Source organism: Rhinoderma darwinii, chromosome 4 (genome assembly GCF_050947455.1).
Source record: "Rhinoderma darwinii isolate aRhiDar2 chromosome 4, aRhiDar2.hap1, whole genome shotgun sequence".
Classification (NCBI taxonomy): domain Eukaryota; kingdom Metazoa; phylum Chordata; class Amphibia; order Anura; family Rhinodermatidae; genus Rhinoderma; species Rhinoderma darwinii.
Window position 1 is genome coordinate 61,965,050 of NC_134690.1, and position 17,375 is coordinate 61,982,424.

Sequence of the window (17,375 nt, forward strand, 5' to 3'; positions counted from 1 at the left end):
AAATTCATCTCCTTTCACGTTCTTCCACTTCTCCCGTGCATGGGGATACCAAATATGTGTGCCTTATTCGCTGTGCGGGCATGTGCCAGGGCTTGGCATAAAAGGAGGCTTTTTGGCCTTTTCGGTCCAGGAATTTTGCATTTGATTTTAGAGCCGCATACTGTTTTCTGGGGGTCTTAATGCTGCTGAAACATTAGAAACACCCTATAAATGACTTCATTCACACAAGTAGACCCCACAAGGTTTCCTTCAAGGGGTTTATCATATTTTTAGCAAGTCCAGTTTTCTTCTGAAAGTTTCTTGAATAAGATGGACCAAAATAAAATCAGCACTTTTTTAGCAAATGCGTCAGTTTAGGCTAGTATTTTTCACACACGGTATAGACCACGGCCAAAATTCATCTCCTTTCACGTTCTTCCACTTCTCCCGTGCATGGGGCTACCAAATATGTGTGCCTTATTCGCTGTGCGGGCATGTGCCAGGGCTTGGCATAAAAGGAGGCTTTTTGGCCTTTTCGGTCCAGGAATTTTGCATTTGATTTTATAGCCGCATACTGTTTTCTGGGGGGCCTAATGCTGCTGAAACATTAGAAACACCCCATAAATGACTTCATTCACACAAGTAGACCCCACAAGGTTTCCTTCAAGGGGTTTATCATATTTTTAGCAAGTCCAGTTTTCTTCTGAAAGTTTCTTGAATAAGATGGAACAAAATAAAATTAGCTTTTTTTTTTTAACAAATGCGCCAGTTTATGCTAGCTTTTTCACACACAAAATGGACCACGGACAAAATTCATCGCATTTCACATTCTTCCTCTTCTCCCGTGCATGGGGATACCAAATATGTGTGCTTTATTCATGGGCATGTGCCAGGGCTTGGCATAAAAAGAGGCTTTTTGGCCTTTTCGGTCCAGGAATTCTGCACTTGATTTTATAGCCGCATACTGTTTTCTGGGGGGTGTAATGCTGCTGAAAGATTAGAAACACCCCATAAATGACTTCATTCACACAAGTAGACCCCACAAGGTTTTCTTCAAGGGGTTTATCATATTTTTAGACAGTCCAGTTTTCTTCTGAAAGTTTCTTGAATAAGATGGATCAAAATAAAATTAGCAATTTTTTAGCAAATGCGTCAGTTTATACCAGCATTTTTCACACACGGCATAGACCACGGCCAAAATTCATCTCCGTTCACATTCTGCCACTTTTCCCGTGCACGGGGATACCAAATATGTGGCCTTATTTATCAAATAGAGATGTAGGAGGGCGGAGGATAGAAGAAGATTATTTCACATATCGCTTTTTTTCAAAGCTGGTTTTACAAAACTCAACAGAGTTTCTATAACACTTCCAAAATATCTGCTCTTGAAGCAGAAATCCCAAAATATTCATCTAGGGGTATAATGGGAATTTATTTTTTTGGGTTTTCTAAAATAAGAAATTGCAGGTTTATGCAAATGGAGCTCTCCAGCAGATGAACTTTAGAAAACATCAAACATGACATCCACCCCCCACCCATTCCCTCCCTCACCCTTGGAGTAAAATCATGGGAAAAATAAAAACGTAATGTAGGGCAAATATATTTTCAACAAATTAACTAAAATCTAATAATTCAGAACAGTGTGGTATTTTTTAAAACATGGCTCAATGCACAGGCCTGGTTGTGAGGGACATGAGGGACAGAAATATCGGGAATCTTTGCGGTGCCCGTCTTTTCTGCAGACGCGGCACTTTTTCTGGGGGTTGCTTCTGGTTGGTGTTGGGGGAATCCGACTGATGAAGTGTCTTTCAGTCAGTCGCGTGACATCCTCAGACTGGGGGCATTCTCGGGTGTCCTGAACATCAAAAATGAGGCCTTCAATAATTTTTTCCTGGAAATCCAGGTATGTGTCTCTGCCTCTGTTTTTTTTATACAGCACAAATGAATTGTGGATGGCCACCTGTAACAAATAAATGGCCACCTTTTTGTACCAGGTTTTAGTTTTGCGTTTTACTAAATAGGGCTGTAAAACCTGGTCGCTTAAATCCACCCCCCCCATGTACTTGTTATATTCGGACACGCTCACTGGTTTGTGCTTGTCCGATGTTGCCCCTCTTTCCGTCACTGCCACTGTTCCTGCGGTATGAATCGTGCTTAGCACATACACATCTTTGCGATCCCTGAACTTGACCGCCAGCAATTCTTCAGATGCATAAGCACAGGAGTCCCCCTTTACCACGCGCTTACCCACTAATTGCTGTAGAAAACCAATTCGGTTTTTGCGCATGGTACCACATGCCCCAGTCCTTGCAGCATGCAAATGCCTAAACAGGGGCACACTAGAATAAAAATTATCACAGTACAGGTGGTACCCCTTGTGAAGCAGAGGCTGCATTATCTCCCACACGATCTTACTGCTGGTGGAAAGATCAGGGGGGCATCCAGGAACATTTATTGTGCGGTCCCGCCCTTCATAAATCCTGAAGGCGGTGGTATATCCTGACCCGCTTTCACACAATTGTAGAGCTTAACGCCATATCTTGCCCTTTTGGAAGGTAGATATTGGCGAAAGCTAAGTCTGCCATGAAAGTTGAGGAGGGATTCGTCCACACTTACATTCTGCTCAGGGGTGTAGAGTTGCAGAAATAAATTATTCAGGGAATTTATTAGCGGTCTTATTTTGAACAACCGATCCCGGTTTGCATCGGTACTTGGGGGGGCCTGTGCGTTGTCATTGAAGTGGAGGAACCTCATTATTGTCTCATAACGAGACCTGGGCATTGCTGCAGAATATACTGGGGTGGCTTGGGCGGGTCTTGTTGACCAGTAAGACCTAATGGAGGGCTTTTTGACAATACCCATATTTAGGGTGAGCCCCAAAATTTTTTTTAATTCCTGCAAATTGGTGGGCGTCCAATCTCTGGCATGGGTGGATGAAGGTTTCTGCCTTATATATTGCGTGGCATATAAATTTGTTTCGTGGACAATCTGATTTAGGATGTCGTCCGTTATAAATAAATGGAAGTAATCCATTTGGACAAAATTTGTATTGTCCACGGTTATGCCAGGAGTGGCCGTAAATCCGTGGATTCTAGGCCCAAAAGATGGGGCAGGTGCCCATACAAGAGCCTGGACTGGAGGGACCAGGCTCTCCCGTGCTACAGCGCTACTTGGCCCTGCGCTTTCATGTTCTGCAGTTTCGACTGCATCAGGGACAACGTCCCCTGAAGATGAACCTGAAGTGACGCTGTCATCGTCACTACCTAAAACAGGTTCCATCTCGGACGCCATCTCTGATGCGGTCTCCGACTCAGACCACAGCATGGCGTATGCCTCCTCGGCGCTAAACAACTTCCTCGCCATAACGTAACTAACACTAACTAAACAAATAGTTTTTTTTTTATAAAACACACAAACTAACTGCTATATATATCTACACTACCGCTAACAAAAAAATAAACCGCTATTGCTATATATATTATATATATGTGGATATATATATAATTATATACTCCCTACCTGCCTATTCTAATAGAATAAAAGAAAGAAAGGTAGATAGATAGAAAAATAGATAGATGGATAGATAGATTGTATAGATAGATATAAATCTATCTATACAGAGAATGTTTTAGAGTGTAACTGTATTTTTTGTGTAACTGTAACTGTATTCTTCTGGCAGCAATTCTCCCGAGTCTCTTCTTCTCCTCAAACTGAAACAATGTTTGAGGAGAAGAAAAGAGGCAGGAGATTTACTGCCAGAAAAGTCAAAATAAAACAAATGTGGTCGCTGTGATAGGTTTTCACAGCGACCACATGTTCAGGGACCATCAGATTGGTCCCTGATACTCTGCCCAGTGCCCAGAGCTGTTGGTAACAGCGAGGGCACAGGGCTGTGTGCACGCGATCGCGTGCACACTGTTTTCTATGCAGAAATGCATGTGATCGCTGTGATTGGTTGTCACAGCGATCACATGTTCAGGGGCCAAAAGATTGACCCCTGACATTCTGCCCAGTGCCCATGGCTGTTAGCAACAGCCAGGGCATAGAGCTGTGTGCACGCGATCGCACGTGCACAGTCTCTGAAGTGCGGCCGTATATATACTATACGCCGGACTTTAGAGACCCTGACCGCTGGCCGTATATTTACGGCCAGCGGTCGGGAACCTGTTAACCGGAAACCCATCCATTAACCCCTTCAGGACACAGCCTGTTTTGGCCTTGTGGACACAGATGATTTTTTCAAATCTGACATGTCGCTTTATGTGGTAATAACTAGGAATGCTTTTATCTATCCAAGCGATTCTGAGATTGTTTACTCGTGACATATTGTACTTTATGTTAGTGGAAAAATTTGGTCGATAAATTCAATATTTATTTGTGAAAAACTTCACATTTTAGAGAATATAGTTAGTGTGGTGCGGCTAGGGGTTAACTCGGAAACCATACAACTCGTTTTTGTGTATTTCTTATATAGCAAGCTTTTTATCTTATATTCAACTATGAAAGTTGTCAAATCTTTGTTAGGTTCATGTTATTTTTACATCTATAAGACACGTAACTTTGTTTTCCAGCTAAAAACGTTTTATGAAGAGCACTTGCATCTGGATGATGAAATCCGCTACATCCTGGAGGGAAGCGGTTACTTTGATGTGCGAGACAATCTAGAGCGATGGATTAGGATCTCCATGGAGAAAGGAGACATGATAACTCTCCCAGCTGGCATCTACCACCGCTTTACACTGGATGAGAATGTGCGTAGTACTGCTCTTAACATTTTGGTGCATTCTAATACCTAGGGGCGGTCGTCAGGTGTTACTCTATTTGGGCTGAGAAGTACTAGCACCCTGTAGCCCATGTTACTGCACATAGAATAATAGCACCAGTGTGTAAAGATCCTGTTGCTGTCTTTTGAGTCCTGTCTTTATGCCTCTCTGCTCCCATGCCGGGACATTGATCGCAGTGATTGGGGTGATGCATAATGTAAATAGAGTCCCTACTGACAGAGACCACAGAATGATTCTACCTATCTGTTAGATCCCTGCTCTGCTGACTCCTCTCTTTACTTCTGTCTCTAGAACTACGTGAAAGCGCTGAGGCTGTTTGTCGGAGAACCAGTGTGGACCCCGTATAACCGGCCTGCCGATGACTTCGAGGCTCGCACCAAATATTTACATTTGTTGGCTCAGACGGCATAAAAGTCTTTAGTAGTGATATATTATCAGTCTAATACCATGGGTCATGGCTGTAATTCTTTACAAAAGCGAATCCCACTGAATGCATCTTATGTACAGCACAATGTAGGTATTTTATTTGATCTGAGGTAGGAAATTCGAAGAAGCCCCGTTTTTTTAATCTGAAAATATCAGGGGTGTCTTAGGTCTTGCATACTATACTTTCGCATCTTACGTGCCTTAAAATGTATGTGTTCTCTAAATACAATGCCAATAGGCTAAACCAAATGACGTCCGAACCAGGGAGAGCAGTAAGTGAACGGAAGCATAGCCGATGCTTTGGTATTGGACAGATTTACCATTGAAATGTACAGATGTAGCAGAGCTGAGTTTTTAATTTGTCTCATGTATAATAGTGTCAGTGATTGGAAATGAAATTCAGTCTTTAAAAATGGTAGCCATGTTAGCACCATATGCGGATAAGCATTTTGCAAATTTTTTGTTTGGAGACTTCTGACAAAAATAAAGCGTTTTTTATTTTTAACATCTTCAATCACTTAAGTCTTAAGTGTGCGCGCACGGGTGAAATATTTCTCGTACAGTGTGAGAAATGTGTAAGTATGTCACACAGCTGAGAATGTGTTCAGAACACCTGTGACGCTTTTTTTTTTCAAATATTTGTAAGACACGGTTTGGGAAATAAAGCATGGAAAGTCCTATTCCGATCACTTTGTGCTTTAATGATGTACAGTATTAGAAAAACATGGTCTTTTTTTTTTTTCCCCCAGAAACAGCGCCACTCTAACCATGTGCTGTGTCTGGTATTAAGACTTATTCCCAATAATGGCAATAAGCTGCAATAAGCTGCAATAACAGGAACAGGCCATGGACAAGAGTGGCACTGCTTCTGGGGAGAAGAAAACCAGACCTGTTTCCTAACCTCATCCAACTCTTTAAAGTGCACCCATTCCAGAACACCAAGTGATCTCCTAATTGAATCTCTCAGAAGCACCAGGACCCCTGTGAGATATTTCTATATCTCACAACATGGGATTAAGCGTTCAAGCGGCACATTGATTGTTCAACAAGTGTTTGATTTCGGAGTTGGGAAATATCTGCGGCAGTACAGTGGAGCAGCGACTTCAAGTGCTGCCATAAGGTGCAGCATTAGGCAATTGTTTTCCCCTAGAAGCGACGTGGAAGCTGATGGAGCATGCCTTGATTGTTGAGTCTTGAATTTGGTTGCTGGATTACGGCTCTGAACAACTTGGAACTGATTTTCAGTCCCAGACATTTCTACAACAAATCGGTTGCTTGTGTCTTTGCCCTAAGGAGGTCCAGCTCTGCAGTGCACTGGGACAAGCTTAAGATAAAAGGACGACTTTGGAAACTGCGTGGATTCCGGATTCTCAGCAAATCAGAATCTTTCAATATTGGAGACGCGTGTAGTTCTGCTCATTCCTAACCACCTGTCCTTATATATTGGTTCATGAAGATGCAAAAGAAGGATCAGAAAATCCAGCCATCGGATGCAGAGATCAATGTACAGTCGGGGCTGCTGTAATTACTATGTGATAAATCCGCACTTTCCTCTATGTCTTTGTTCAAATCAATATCAATTCCCTGACATTGCAGAAGTGCCAGACCAGGCAACTAATCCTCCTGCTGTGAAATGCCAACCACAAAATGATTACAATAAAGTTTTATTATTTGAGACCTTGTTATGTTCCTCCGTCTTCTAGTTGTATTGTACAATGAGAAAACACAGAGATATCGAAATTTAAAGGTAAACACACAGACTTGCTAAATATTTTATTTAACCAGTTCAGGACCGCGTTATTTTGATCCTTCAGGACCAGACACCATTTAGCCATTTTTAGCACGTGTTAGTTAAGCGGCTATAACTTATAATTTGTTGGGCTAGCGACGTGTTTTTTGCAATTTTTCTTTTCATAGACAATGCTTTTTTTTTTTTTTTTAATCTTGATTTATACATTCTTTTTGCTATTTTAGATTTCTAGGCTTAAATTTTGAAAATACTAAAAAAATCTGTGTTTACTTCCAGCTAATTTTTTTCTGGTAGTAATTTGGTCTTGCCCTAAAATAGACAAAGATGATCACAAATAAAAGGTCTACCGTCAATTTTTATATATTACATGTCTATTTTAGGGTGATTGGGTCAGGGCTAACACTACAACAATGATTGGCAGGAGGGAACATTTATTTTGGGGTGGGTATTGTATGTGTATTTATTATTAATTTTTTTGCATTTTATTTTACTTTTCAGGCTTAATTTTTATTGTTTTACACCTTATTTTTCCACTGTAACTGGGGCTGCGCAGTTATAGGGAAAATCAGCCCTCTTAGGCTACATGCACACAAGCGTATTTTGCTGTGAGAAATACGCACCAAAACCGCAGCAATACATAGGAAATTCACAGGTAAAAACCGCACCTAATTGTGCGTCTTTCAGTGCAGTTTTTATGTATTGATGCGTTGTTTGGAGCATTTTCATGCTGCAGGTTTTGGTGTGATTTTCCATAGCACTAGGCAGATACAATTCGCAAGCGGAAACGCAAGATAAACTGACATGCTGCGGATTCTAAAAAACGCACCGCAAGTCAATTTCCGTCCCAAAAAATACAGCAGCGTGTATGAGATTTCCCGGAGATTTCATGGACTATGCTTGTACTGTATTACACTACGGACTTGCAGAATGTAATACGCATTGTGTGCATTGAGCCTTATAGTGACTATTGTCACTATTGGGGTATGTTCACATGTAGTGAGCAAAAACGTCTCTTTATCAACTCGCTTTTTTTACTGCCGTTTTTGGAGCGGTTTTTCAATGGAGTCAATGAAAAACGCCTCCAAAAACGTCCCAAGAAGTGTTCTGCACTTCTTTTGACGAGCCGTCATATTACACGCCGTATTTTAACAGCGACGCGTAAAATAAAGGCTCGTGTGAACAGAACATCGTAATTCCCATTGAAAGCGATAGGCAGATGTTTGTAGGCGTATTAGGGGCGTTTTTTCGGGCGTAATTCGAGGCTTTAAATGCCCGAATTATGCCTGAAAAAATGCGCATGAACATACCCTTAGGGCTGTGCGGGTCTAGTTAGACTGAGCAGCAGCCGGCCACTAACGGCACCTGTCTATCATGTGACCAGTCACATGATCACCGGGGCTAATAGAGGCAGCGGTGCTGCCGCTATTCATATACACAGCAGTCATTGAACGGCGTGTGCAAGAGAAGATAGAAGCAGCGAAAGTTGCTTCTGTCTTTTCCTCAGGGTCCCCGGCAGTCACTGACTGCTTGGACCCCGACATTCAGCTTCCGATCGCTCGGGCTGCCAGCTAAGCACTGTAAATACACTGGCGCGGGTTTTAAGGACCCCGACCGCTGGACGTTTTATATACAGCCAGCAGTCGGGAACTGGTTAAAAGCTATGTACACTTTTTAAATCTTATTTTTTAAAGAAAAATGTCTGTTTTTTTTTGTGCAACTTTCTAAATACTTTTTTATTAAAAATTATTTTTACGTTTTGAGATACAGCTGCTTTGTATCCTGTATGCAGAGCAGCTGTATCTATCTCTGAATTGTGTATCTGTCAGTTCAGTGGGACTGACAGGTTCAGTCTCAGCGGGTCCTGCGTGCCTCGATCACATCTAATTTCATAACTTAGATGTGATCGATAACAGGTGGATTATACGTGTCAGAGATACGCAGGACCCACTGAGACTGAACAAAGGATATACAGGATACAAAGCAGCTGTATCTGAAAAAAATGTGTCCGTGGCTTATAGAAATGAATGGATCTGCAATGTCATCCGTAATGAGATGAAAACTACATTCGTGTGCATGGGGCCTTAAGGTGGAGCACAGGTTTCATATTTTATTTACCGAGAGAGGAGATTCCTCCTTTGTTCATTCTTGCCCCCTGCTAGTACTAAACATATAGGTACCCCTCTAACCTGCATTATCCATGTTGCAGGAATAGGCCTTTTTAACGGCAGGTCTCAAAAGCAATGTACTCATTTTGCCATATTGTGATATAGCAGGCCGTAGCATAAGTGATCTAATAGTATAATAGTAGAAGGTTCAAGCCTCCTAGCGGGGCTAAAAAATAGTAATTAAAAAAAACGTAAAACAAGTTTTTAAAAATTTAAAATCACCCCCCTTTCCCTAGATCACATATAAAAATCAATAAACAAATACATTCGGTATCCCCAGGCCCTAAAATGCCCAATATAAAAAGTTTTTCAATACGGTGAACGTCGTAGCAGGAAAAAAGGTCAAAATTGTTGAATCGTTTTTTTTTGCCTCTTCAGCCCCCCAAGAAAATGTAATAAAAAGTGATTGAAATGCCAGACGTTCCCCCAAAATAGTATTTATTAAAACTATATCTTTCCACGTACAAAAAGATGCCTTACACCGCTCTGTACACAGAAATCGAAAAAAGTTACGGGGGTCACAATATGGAGATACAAAAAAAAATTGTCAAACTTAATTTTTTTTCTTTTAAAGGTACTAAAACATAACAAAAACTATATAGAGTTGGTATCACCGTGATCGTACTGACCCGCAGAATAAAAAGTTATGTGCCATTTTCACCATACAGTTTATACCGTAAAAACAAAACCCATAAGAAAATGGCAGAACTGCTGTTTGTTTGTTTTTTTTCCAATTCCACCGCATTCTGATTTTTTTTTTTCCCCCAGTTTCACAGTACATCACACATTAAATGATACCATCAGAAAGTACAATCTCTGCCGTAAAAATTAGGCCCTCATATGGCGGTCAATGAAAAAATAAGTTATGATTTTTTTGAAGGTGGGGAGGAATAAACAAAAGCATAAAAAAAAAATTACAATTAGTCTGGTCCTGAAAGGGTTAAAGGATGCATGATAGATATGGACTTAAAGAGGCTCTGTCACCAGATTTTGCAACCCCTATCTCCTATTGCAGCAGATCGGCGCTGCAATGTAGATAACAGTAACGTTTTTATTTTTGTTTTTTTTAAAACGAGCATTTTTGGCCAAGTTATGACCATTTTTATATTTATGCAAATTAGCCTCTTATGTCCAACTGGGCGTGTATTGTGTTCGCTACATCTGGGCGTTTTTACTTCTTTTACTAGCTGGGCGTTGTGAATAGAAGTGTATGATGCTGACGAATCAGCATCATCCACTTCTCTTCGTTACCACCCAGCTTCTGGCAGTTCACAGAGACACGGCGTGTCCTCGCTCATCCGACGCGATGAAGTTCCTGGGGCAGGAAGTGAGTGACGTCACAGCGTGATCTCTCGAGAACACGGTGTGTGTCTGCACTGCCAGAAGCTGGGTGGTAACGAAGAGAAGTGGATGATGCTGATTTGTCAGCATCATACACTTCTATTCACAACGCCCAGCTAGTAAAACAAGTAAAAACGCCCAGATGTAACTAACACAATACACGCCCAGTTGTACATAAGAGGCTCATTTGCATAAATATAAAAATGGTCAAAACTTGGCCAAAAATGCTAGTTTTTGAAAAGAAAAAAAAAACGTTACTGTTATCTACATTGCAGCGCCGATCTGCTGCAATAGGAGATAGGGGTTTGAAAATCTGGTGACAGAGCCTCTTTAAGCCTCATGCATACAACTGTGTACACTGCAGCCCCTAATACAGAACGGTATTGTGTACTGTACTGCAGCTCACATGGCTGTATGGGGCGCTGTATCATGGAAAGAATATTCCCCTAGAAGCACTTACACCATGCTACCAGAGGAAAACTTAGTCTGGTATCAGATGTCTGAAGGAGTATGCTGTGGTTTGTTTTTTTGCCTCAGTTCTCTCTCTCTATCTCCAATATATATATATTTCACTTTTTGAATTTCATTACTGAAATAAATTAACTTTTTGATTATATTCTAAGTCATTGAGAAGGATCTTTACATACCAGTGATGCGGCTCACAGCTATAGAAATTTGTATGATGTCGTAGAGTGGGGCAAATCGGTTCCAATTTTGTTGTTACTGGGTAGAATAGCCCAGCAGGTGCTACTCTACCCAGCAGTAGCAAGAGAATCCTAAGGCTATGTTCACACGGGGTATTTTGCCGAGTTTTTTGACGCGGAAACCGCGTCGCAAAACCGGCCCGAGAACGCCTCCAATTGATTTCAATGGGGGGCGTCGGCGTCTTTTTCCCGCGAGCAGTAAAACTGCCTCGTGGGAAAAAGAAGCGACATGCCCTATCTTCGGGCGCTTCCGCCTCTGACCTCCCATTGACTTCAATGGGAGGCAGAGAAAGCGTATTTCGCGCTGTTTTATGCCCGCGGCGCTCAATGGCCGCGGGCAAAAGACGGCGCGATAATCGCAGCGAAAATCTGCGTGCAGGGAGAGGAATATCTGCCTCAAAGTTCCAAACGGAATTTTGAGGCAGATATTCCTCCCCCAAAATACTCAGTGTGAACATAGCCTTAAGGAACCAAACATCAGTGTGAACGGACTCTAGGGCTCTGTACACACTACATTTTGGCATTTACGTCAGGAAAGCTCCATACGTACACGCTAAACATTAGTTCAATGGAGACTAAAAGAGTGTACTTTTGGCATCCGTTACACTGGTATACGTCAGTACAGCTTTTCTGGGGGAATTGTGTAGTAGATTACACTCTTCCATTCCAAGGGAACCTGCAAAAAAAATGGATACTGTGCGGTATACCTTTTCTTTTAACATGAGTCTATGGGTGAAGTATTGCCTACATCACAGGTATACATTTAAAGCGTAAATAAACGTTTAAAAAACTCTTGACATACCATAATGACATGTCAGAAGTTTGGAACGGTGTGGGTCCTAGCATCGAGACCCCCACCGATCGCTAAAACTAAGCCGCTTAGTTTCTGATCAGCTTTCCTTAGAGCAGTGTACGGGCTCAACAGAAAGCCTATGAGCCCGTACACCGGTCGCTTAGCTTTCCGAGGAAAGCTGGTCAGAAAGAAGCGGCACGTCGCTCATTTGAGTGCTTCTGCTGCATTATTTTGGCATCTAGTCTCAGCGCTCGGACCCCCACCGATCAAAACTTCTGACATGTCACTACGACATGTCAAAAGTTTAGTCACACTTTAAGGTATACGCCATGGGTGGGGGTGCAAACACAGACACCCCACTGTTCACTAAAACAAAGCGGCAGAAGCGCTCTAATGAGCGCTGTTCCACTTCTTTCTGACCGGCTTTCCAAGGAAAGCCTAGCGAGCGGTGTACGGGCTCATAGACTTTCTATTGAGCCCGTACACTGCTCCGAGGAAAGCTGATCAGAAACGAAGCGGCTTTGTTTTAGTGATTGGTGGGGGTCTCTGTGCTCGGACCCCCACCGTTCAAAACTTCTGACATGTTAAAAGTTAGTTACACTTTAATTATATCTATTTAACATATGTCATGAAAGGCTATGTGCGACGTATGAGTTAAACACATGCCTAGCTGTGGCATCCGTGACCCATAGGGACGTAGGCCAAAAACACGATGTGCACAGAGCCTAAGATACGCTCTTCTTCTATAACAAGTAAAATGAACTGCAAATATTTGGAATAAGCAGCAGTTTATCATGTGGATCAAGCCTTTCACTAACGAAGCAATAGGTCTGGAATGAAACAGATAATTAGTCTTCACATTGTATTGATCCAGGTGAAGCGGAATCTTCGAGGGTGCTGCTATCTCCTCCATAGTGCTGCACACAAATAGATTTGCAGAGGGAGAGACATTTACTGTTCAGCACATTCTGCTGTGATTACCGACTCACTCAAAAAAAAAAACCAATGGTGCGATACGACCGGGGAACGTGCGCACACCTGGAAGCGAGAGGTCCGCTGATCTAGTGAGGGAATAATCTATAAATTATAGACGATACAGTGGAGCACAACGTGAAATGGTCTTAGACATGAAAGCTGCAGTGGGAACATATTCTGTATTCTGCCCGTGTACGAGGAGTGAGGATCTCTGAAGTATAGCTTACAAGTCTGATATATTAATGTGATGTAAGATGCTTCATGTTCAGTGCACAGGGGATGTCTGCAAAGGTGGGAGATTTAGGCGTTTCTTTCCCAGATAAAAATAAAATCTGTTCATGAGCTCATTCAGATATGATCTTCACTCCTCTTATGTAATCCACCTCGAAGAAAGTGATAACCCAGGACAAAAACAAGATGCAATGTGTGTGCAGCCGAGCTATTCCAGAAGGTCCCATAGATCACAGCCAAAGATTACTTACTTAAAAAGGACGTATTCATCTTTCCTAAGTGCCCTTCCATAAGCCCATGTACTTCAAGCCTTCTCTGCTGGGGGACCGGCCTAATCAAAACTCAGCAATTCAGTGCTTGAGAAAAGTTTGGTGACAACCGTTTATGCATAGTCAGCCAGAAGCGGAGGTCACCTAACATCTGTAAGAATAGAAAATTAAAACACTAAATATAAGAGGGTTATTCCCAAGTTGTTTTTTTTAATTTTTTTATAATGAATCCTAATCAGAAATTGAATTATAAATCTATTCATGTTAAAATATTTTGAACTACCTTTTTTTCTAACTTGATAACTCAGCTAGTGCTGGTTATCTTCTATAAGTGTGCGTGAGCAGCTCAATGTCAATCAGGCCGCTCTGCAGTGTGCGCGCTCCCGACGTTTCTAGATACTGTAGTTCTAGCAGCATCAGGAGAACGATCGTATACCCCCCCCCCCCTCGCAGCAACACTTCCCCCTCACCTGTAATAACTCTAGTGGCGGCACCACCACCCCACCCTTCATCAGCTGTTTACTCCCCCCTCGCTGCAACATGCAGTACCTGGAGCCGACCGCTGATATACCCAGACGAGCGGTGGCCGGGCCAGCATCTAATGTGCATGCGCGGATATGCGTGTTCACGATTAGAATGACATCCTCTCATAAGGACAGAGAAGATATCATTGCGCATGCGCAGCCACCGCTATCTGAAAACAGCGGTGGCCGGATCCCTAGACAACGAGCAATAAACAAAGAGGGTCTGCCAGCGACATGGAGGACGGATAGCACGAAAACAACATCATTTTCATAAAGCAAGGTATTTGCACAAATTATTAACTTTAAGGCCTCATGCACACGACCGTACCCATGTGCACGGCCGTGATTTTCGGGTTGGCCGGCTGCTGACTGTCAGCCGCGAGCCGCCCGCAAATCGCGGGCCATGCACATGGCTGCGGCCATTATTTTCGATGAGCCCGGACTGCAGAAGACGGCCGTAATAAGACATGTCCGTTCTTTCTGCGGTGCGGGCTCCCAGGCCATGCACAGACCGTAAAAACTACGGTCGCGTGCATGGCCCCATAGAAATGAATAGAGCCGCAATTCTCCCGTGGATTTTCGGGGGAATTGCGGTCGCAAAAGCACGTTCGTGTGCATGGGGCCTATCAGGTTGAGATTAATAGCTCAATTTATGTCGATGGGAATAACCCTTTAAGGTGGCATTCAAACGGACGTTTCGGAGCCGTTTGCTAGTCATAGTAACAAGTCCATCTGGGTCAATTTATTCTCCTGCAATGTTTATCCTGAGGAAGGCACAAAAGACTTCCAATGAGGCAGAAGCCAATTTTCCTCAGGGATGAAATATCCCTTCCCCGCTACAAATATGCATCCATTACAGACATCCAGTAAAAACAAAAAAAAACACTTATACATTAAAACATATTTTATTTTTTTTACATATTAGTCTATAGGTGGCAGATGGCTCTGCTGGATGTCATCAGTTGCCCATATACTCCTAAGTTAAAAAAAAGGATATATTTAAATGGACATTAACTTTTCAGGCAACTTATGCTAATCTAATAGTATAGATATCTGATATAGAACGTTGTAATTTACTTACGGTTAGAATTTGCATGGATAAAACAACTAAATTGTATGTGAACTTACTGCCACTAGGTGTCTTCCTTCCTGAAATCTGCTGTACACCCTCTATTGTCACGCAAAATCCATCCCTAGTTACAGAGCAGCATTAACAGACTGCATAATGTGGGGGTGTGTCTCTTCACTTCCTGCCAATACAAGTCTATGGAGAGGGTAGGGGTAAGCAGGAAAAGGGAGCAGTGGCAGAGTGAGACAGACACAGAATGCTGGTAAGATTAGTCACCCCAGTGCTGGATTCTCAGCGGCACTTTTCATTTACGGCCGTGTAATCTCTTCCATGCTGCTGCAGCTTCTTGCAGGATTCTCCTTTACTATGTGTGCAGCGTATAGACGACATGATAGCAGTTAGTCGTCTCTGACTTAGTGGGCGAAGCCTGAGTATTAGAGAGCGAGCATGGAGAGGAGAAAACTGCCAAGTAATTCCATATACGAGTCATGTACATACATGACAGCCTATTCTAAAAGTCATCTGTTAAGTTAGGTACACTTTAATGTGTAATTATATATGTATATTTTTATTGGCTGGTTGACACATGGGAGATTATGGGCAACAGATATCATCCGGAGTGATACAATTTTTTTTTTACGTTTAACATCTTGCACCCTACATCTCAGGTTGTGTCAGCTTTAGAGAGAAATTAAGAGAGGACACATCTGTATAACTTGTAATATAACTGTCAAAAAAAGACATTCGGGCCCCTTTTAGTGAATTCACCCTGACAATTTTCTCTGAAGAGCGTTCCATAGTCTCACTGCTCTTACAGTAAAGAATCACCTTCTGTTTGTGTAGAAGCCTTCTTTCCTCCATACGCAGAGTATGCCCCCTTGTTTGGCCCAGTTCACACATTTTTTTGACGCAGAAAACGCACAAATAAAACGTCTGACAATGCCTCACATTGATTTCAATGGGAGGCAGAGGAGTTAAATTCCCGCGAGCAGAAGAAAAAGCTTGCGGGAAAAATCGACATGCCTTTACGTCTGACCTCCCATTGACATCAATGGGAGGCAGAGAAAGCGTATTTTGCTGCGTTTTTGCCCGTGGCGCTCAATGAGCGCGAGCAAAAAACGCAGCAAACGGCGTGCAGGCAGATCAAAAATCTGCCTAAAAAGTCCAAACAAAAAACTGCAAAAAAACTCTGTGTGAACATACCCTTACGATCTATTCATACCCAGGACGTTAAGGCTATGTTCACACGATGTGTTTTCAGACGTAATTCGGGCCATTTACGCCTCGAATTACGCCTGAAAAAATGGCACCATTACGCCTCCAAACATCTGCCCACTCTTTGTAATGGGATTTAAGGTGTTCTGTTCCCACGAGGCGTAATTTTACGCGTCGTTTTCAAAATACGACGAGTAAAAAGAAGTGGTCATTTCTTGGGACGTTTTTGGAGCAGTTTTTTATTGACTCCATTGAAAAACAGCTCCAAAAACGGACGTAAAATACGCCGCAAAAAACGCGAATTGCTACAAAAACGTCTGAAAATCAGGAGCAGTTTTCGCTTGAAAACAGCTCCGTATTTTCAGACCTATTCTGCTAAGCCATGTGAACATACCCTTAGACATATCCCTGCATTGACTTTTGATATATTTATACATAGTTATTAGGACACCCCTCAGTCGTCTTTTTTCTAAACTAAATAACCTCAAATTTGATAATCTGTCTGGATACTGTAGTCCACTCATTTAATTTATTACTTTGGTTGCCCTCTTTTGAACCCGTTCAAACTCTGTCTTTTTAGTGCCAAAACTGTACATAATATTCTATATGTGGTCTGACTAGTGATTTATAAAGAGGTAGAACTAGGTTCTCATCATGTACATCCATGCTGCTTTTGATGCATCTAATAAAACTTACTTGCCTTGCTAGCAGCTGCCTGACACTGGTTGCTTCAGTTAAGCTTACTGTCATCTAATATTCCCAAGTCCTTTTCCATGCCAGCTTTACCCAGTGTTTTCCCATTTAGTATGTAACGGCGGCATGTATTTTCCCTTCTCAAGTGCATCGTGATCTAATCCTACGATTGATAAGGGACCCATGGCACAGCAGATCTCCTCGATATGATGTGAAAGGGGACTTACCCAGAATCTGCTGTGTTGGGGATACCGACCAAGCTCCGCAGACTAACAATGTGATTCTAAATCTAGCTCATACCACGGCATAATTATTTTTGGTGCCATTTTATCACACTAATGGTTTCCTACATGACCTGCTCTGCACAGACTTAACCTTCACCCGGAGGGGCTCCAAGACACACACAGGGCCAGCTGCTTACATGTGACAGACACACAGCATGTAAACATACAAAGAC

General features: G+C 42.3%; 1 protein-coding gene across 1 annotated transcript in view; it reads left to right on the top strand.

Moving 5' to 3' along the window:
• Positions 1 to 6,864, top strand: part of ADI1 (acireductone dioxygenase 1) — a 46,786-nt gene extending 39,922 nt beyond the window's left edge. Inside the window, exons 3-4 of the mRNA XM_075861142.1 lie at positions 4,551 to 4,730; positions 5,055 to 6,864. Coding sequence (XP_075717257.1) covers positions 4,551 to 4,730; positions 5,055 to 5,174 — 300 coding nt within the window. The 3' untranslated portion in view covers positions 5,175 to 6,864. The remainder of the gene's footprint in view (positions 1 to 4,550; positions 4,731 to 5,054) is intronic.
• The last annotated feature ends 10,511 nt before the right edge of the window (positions 6,865 to 17,375 follow it).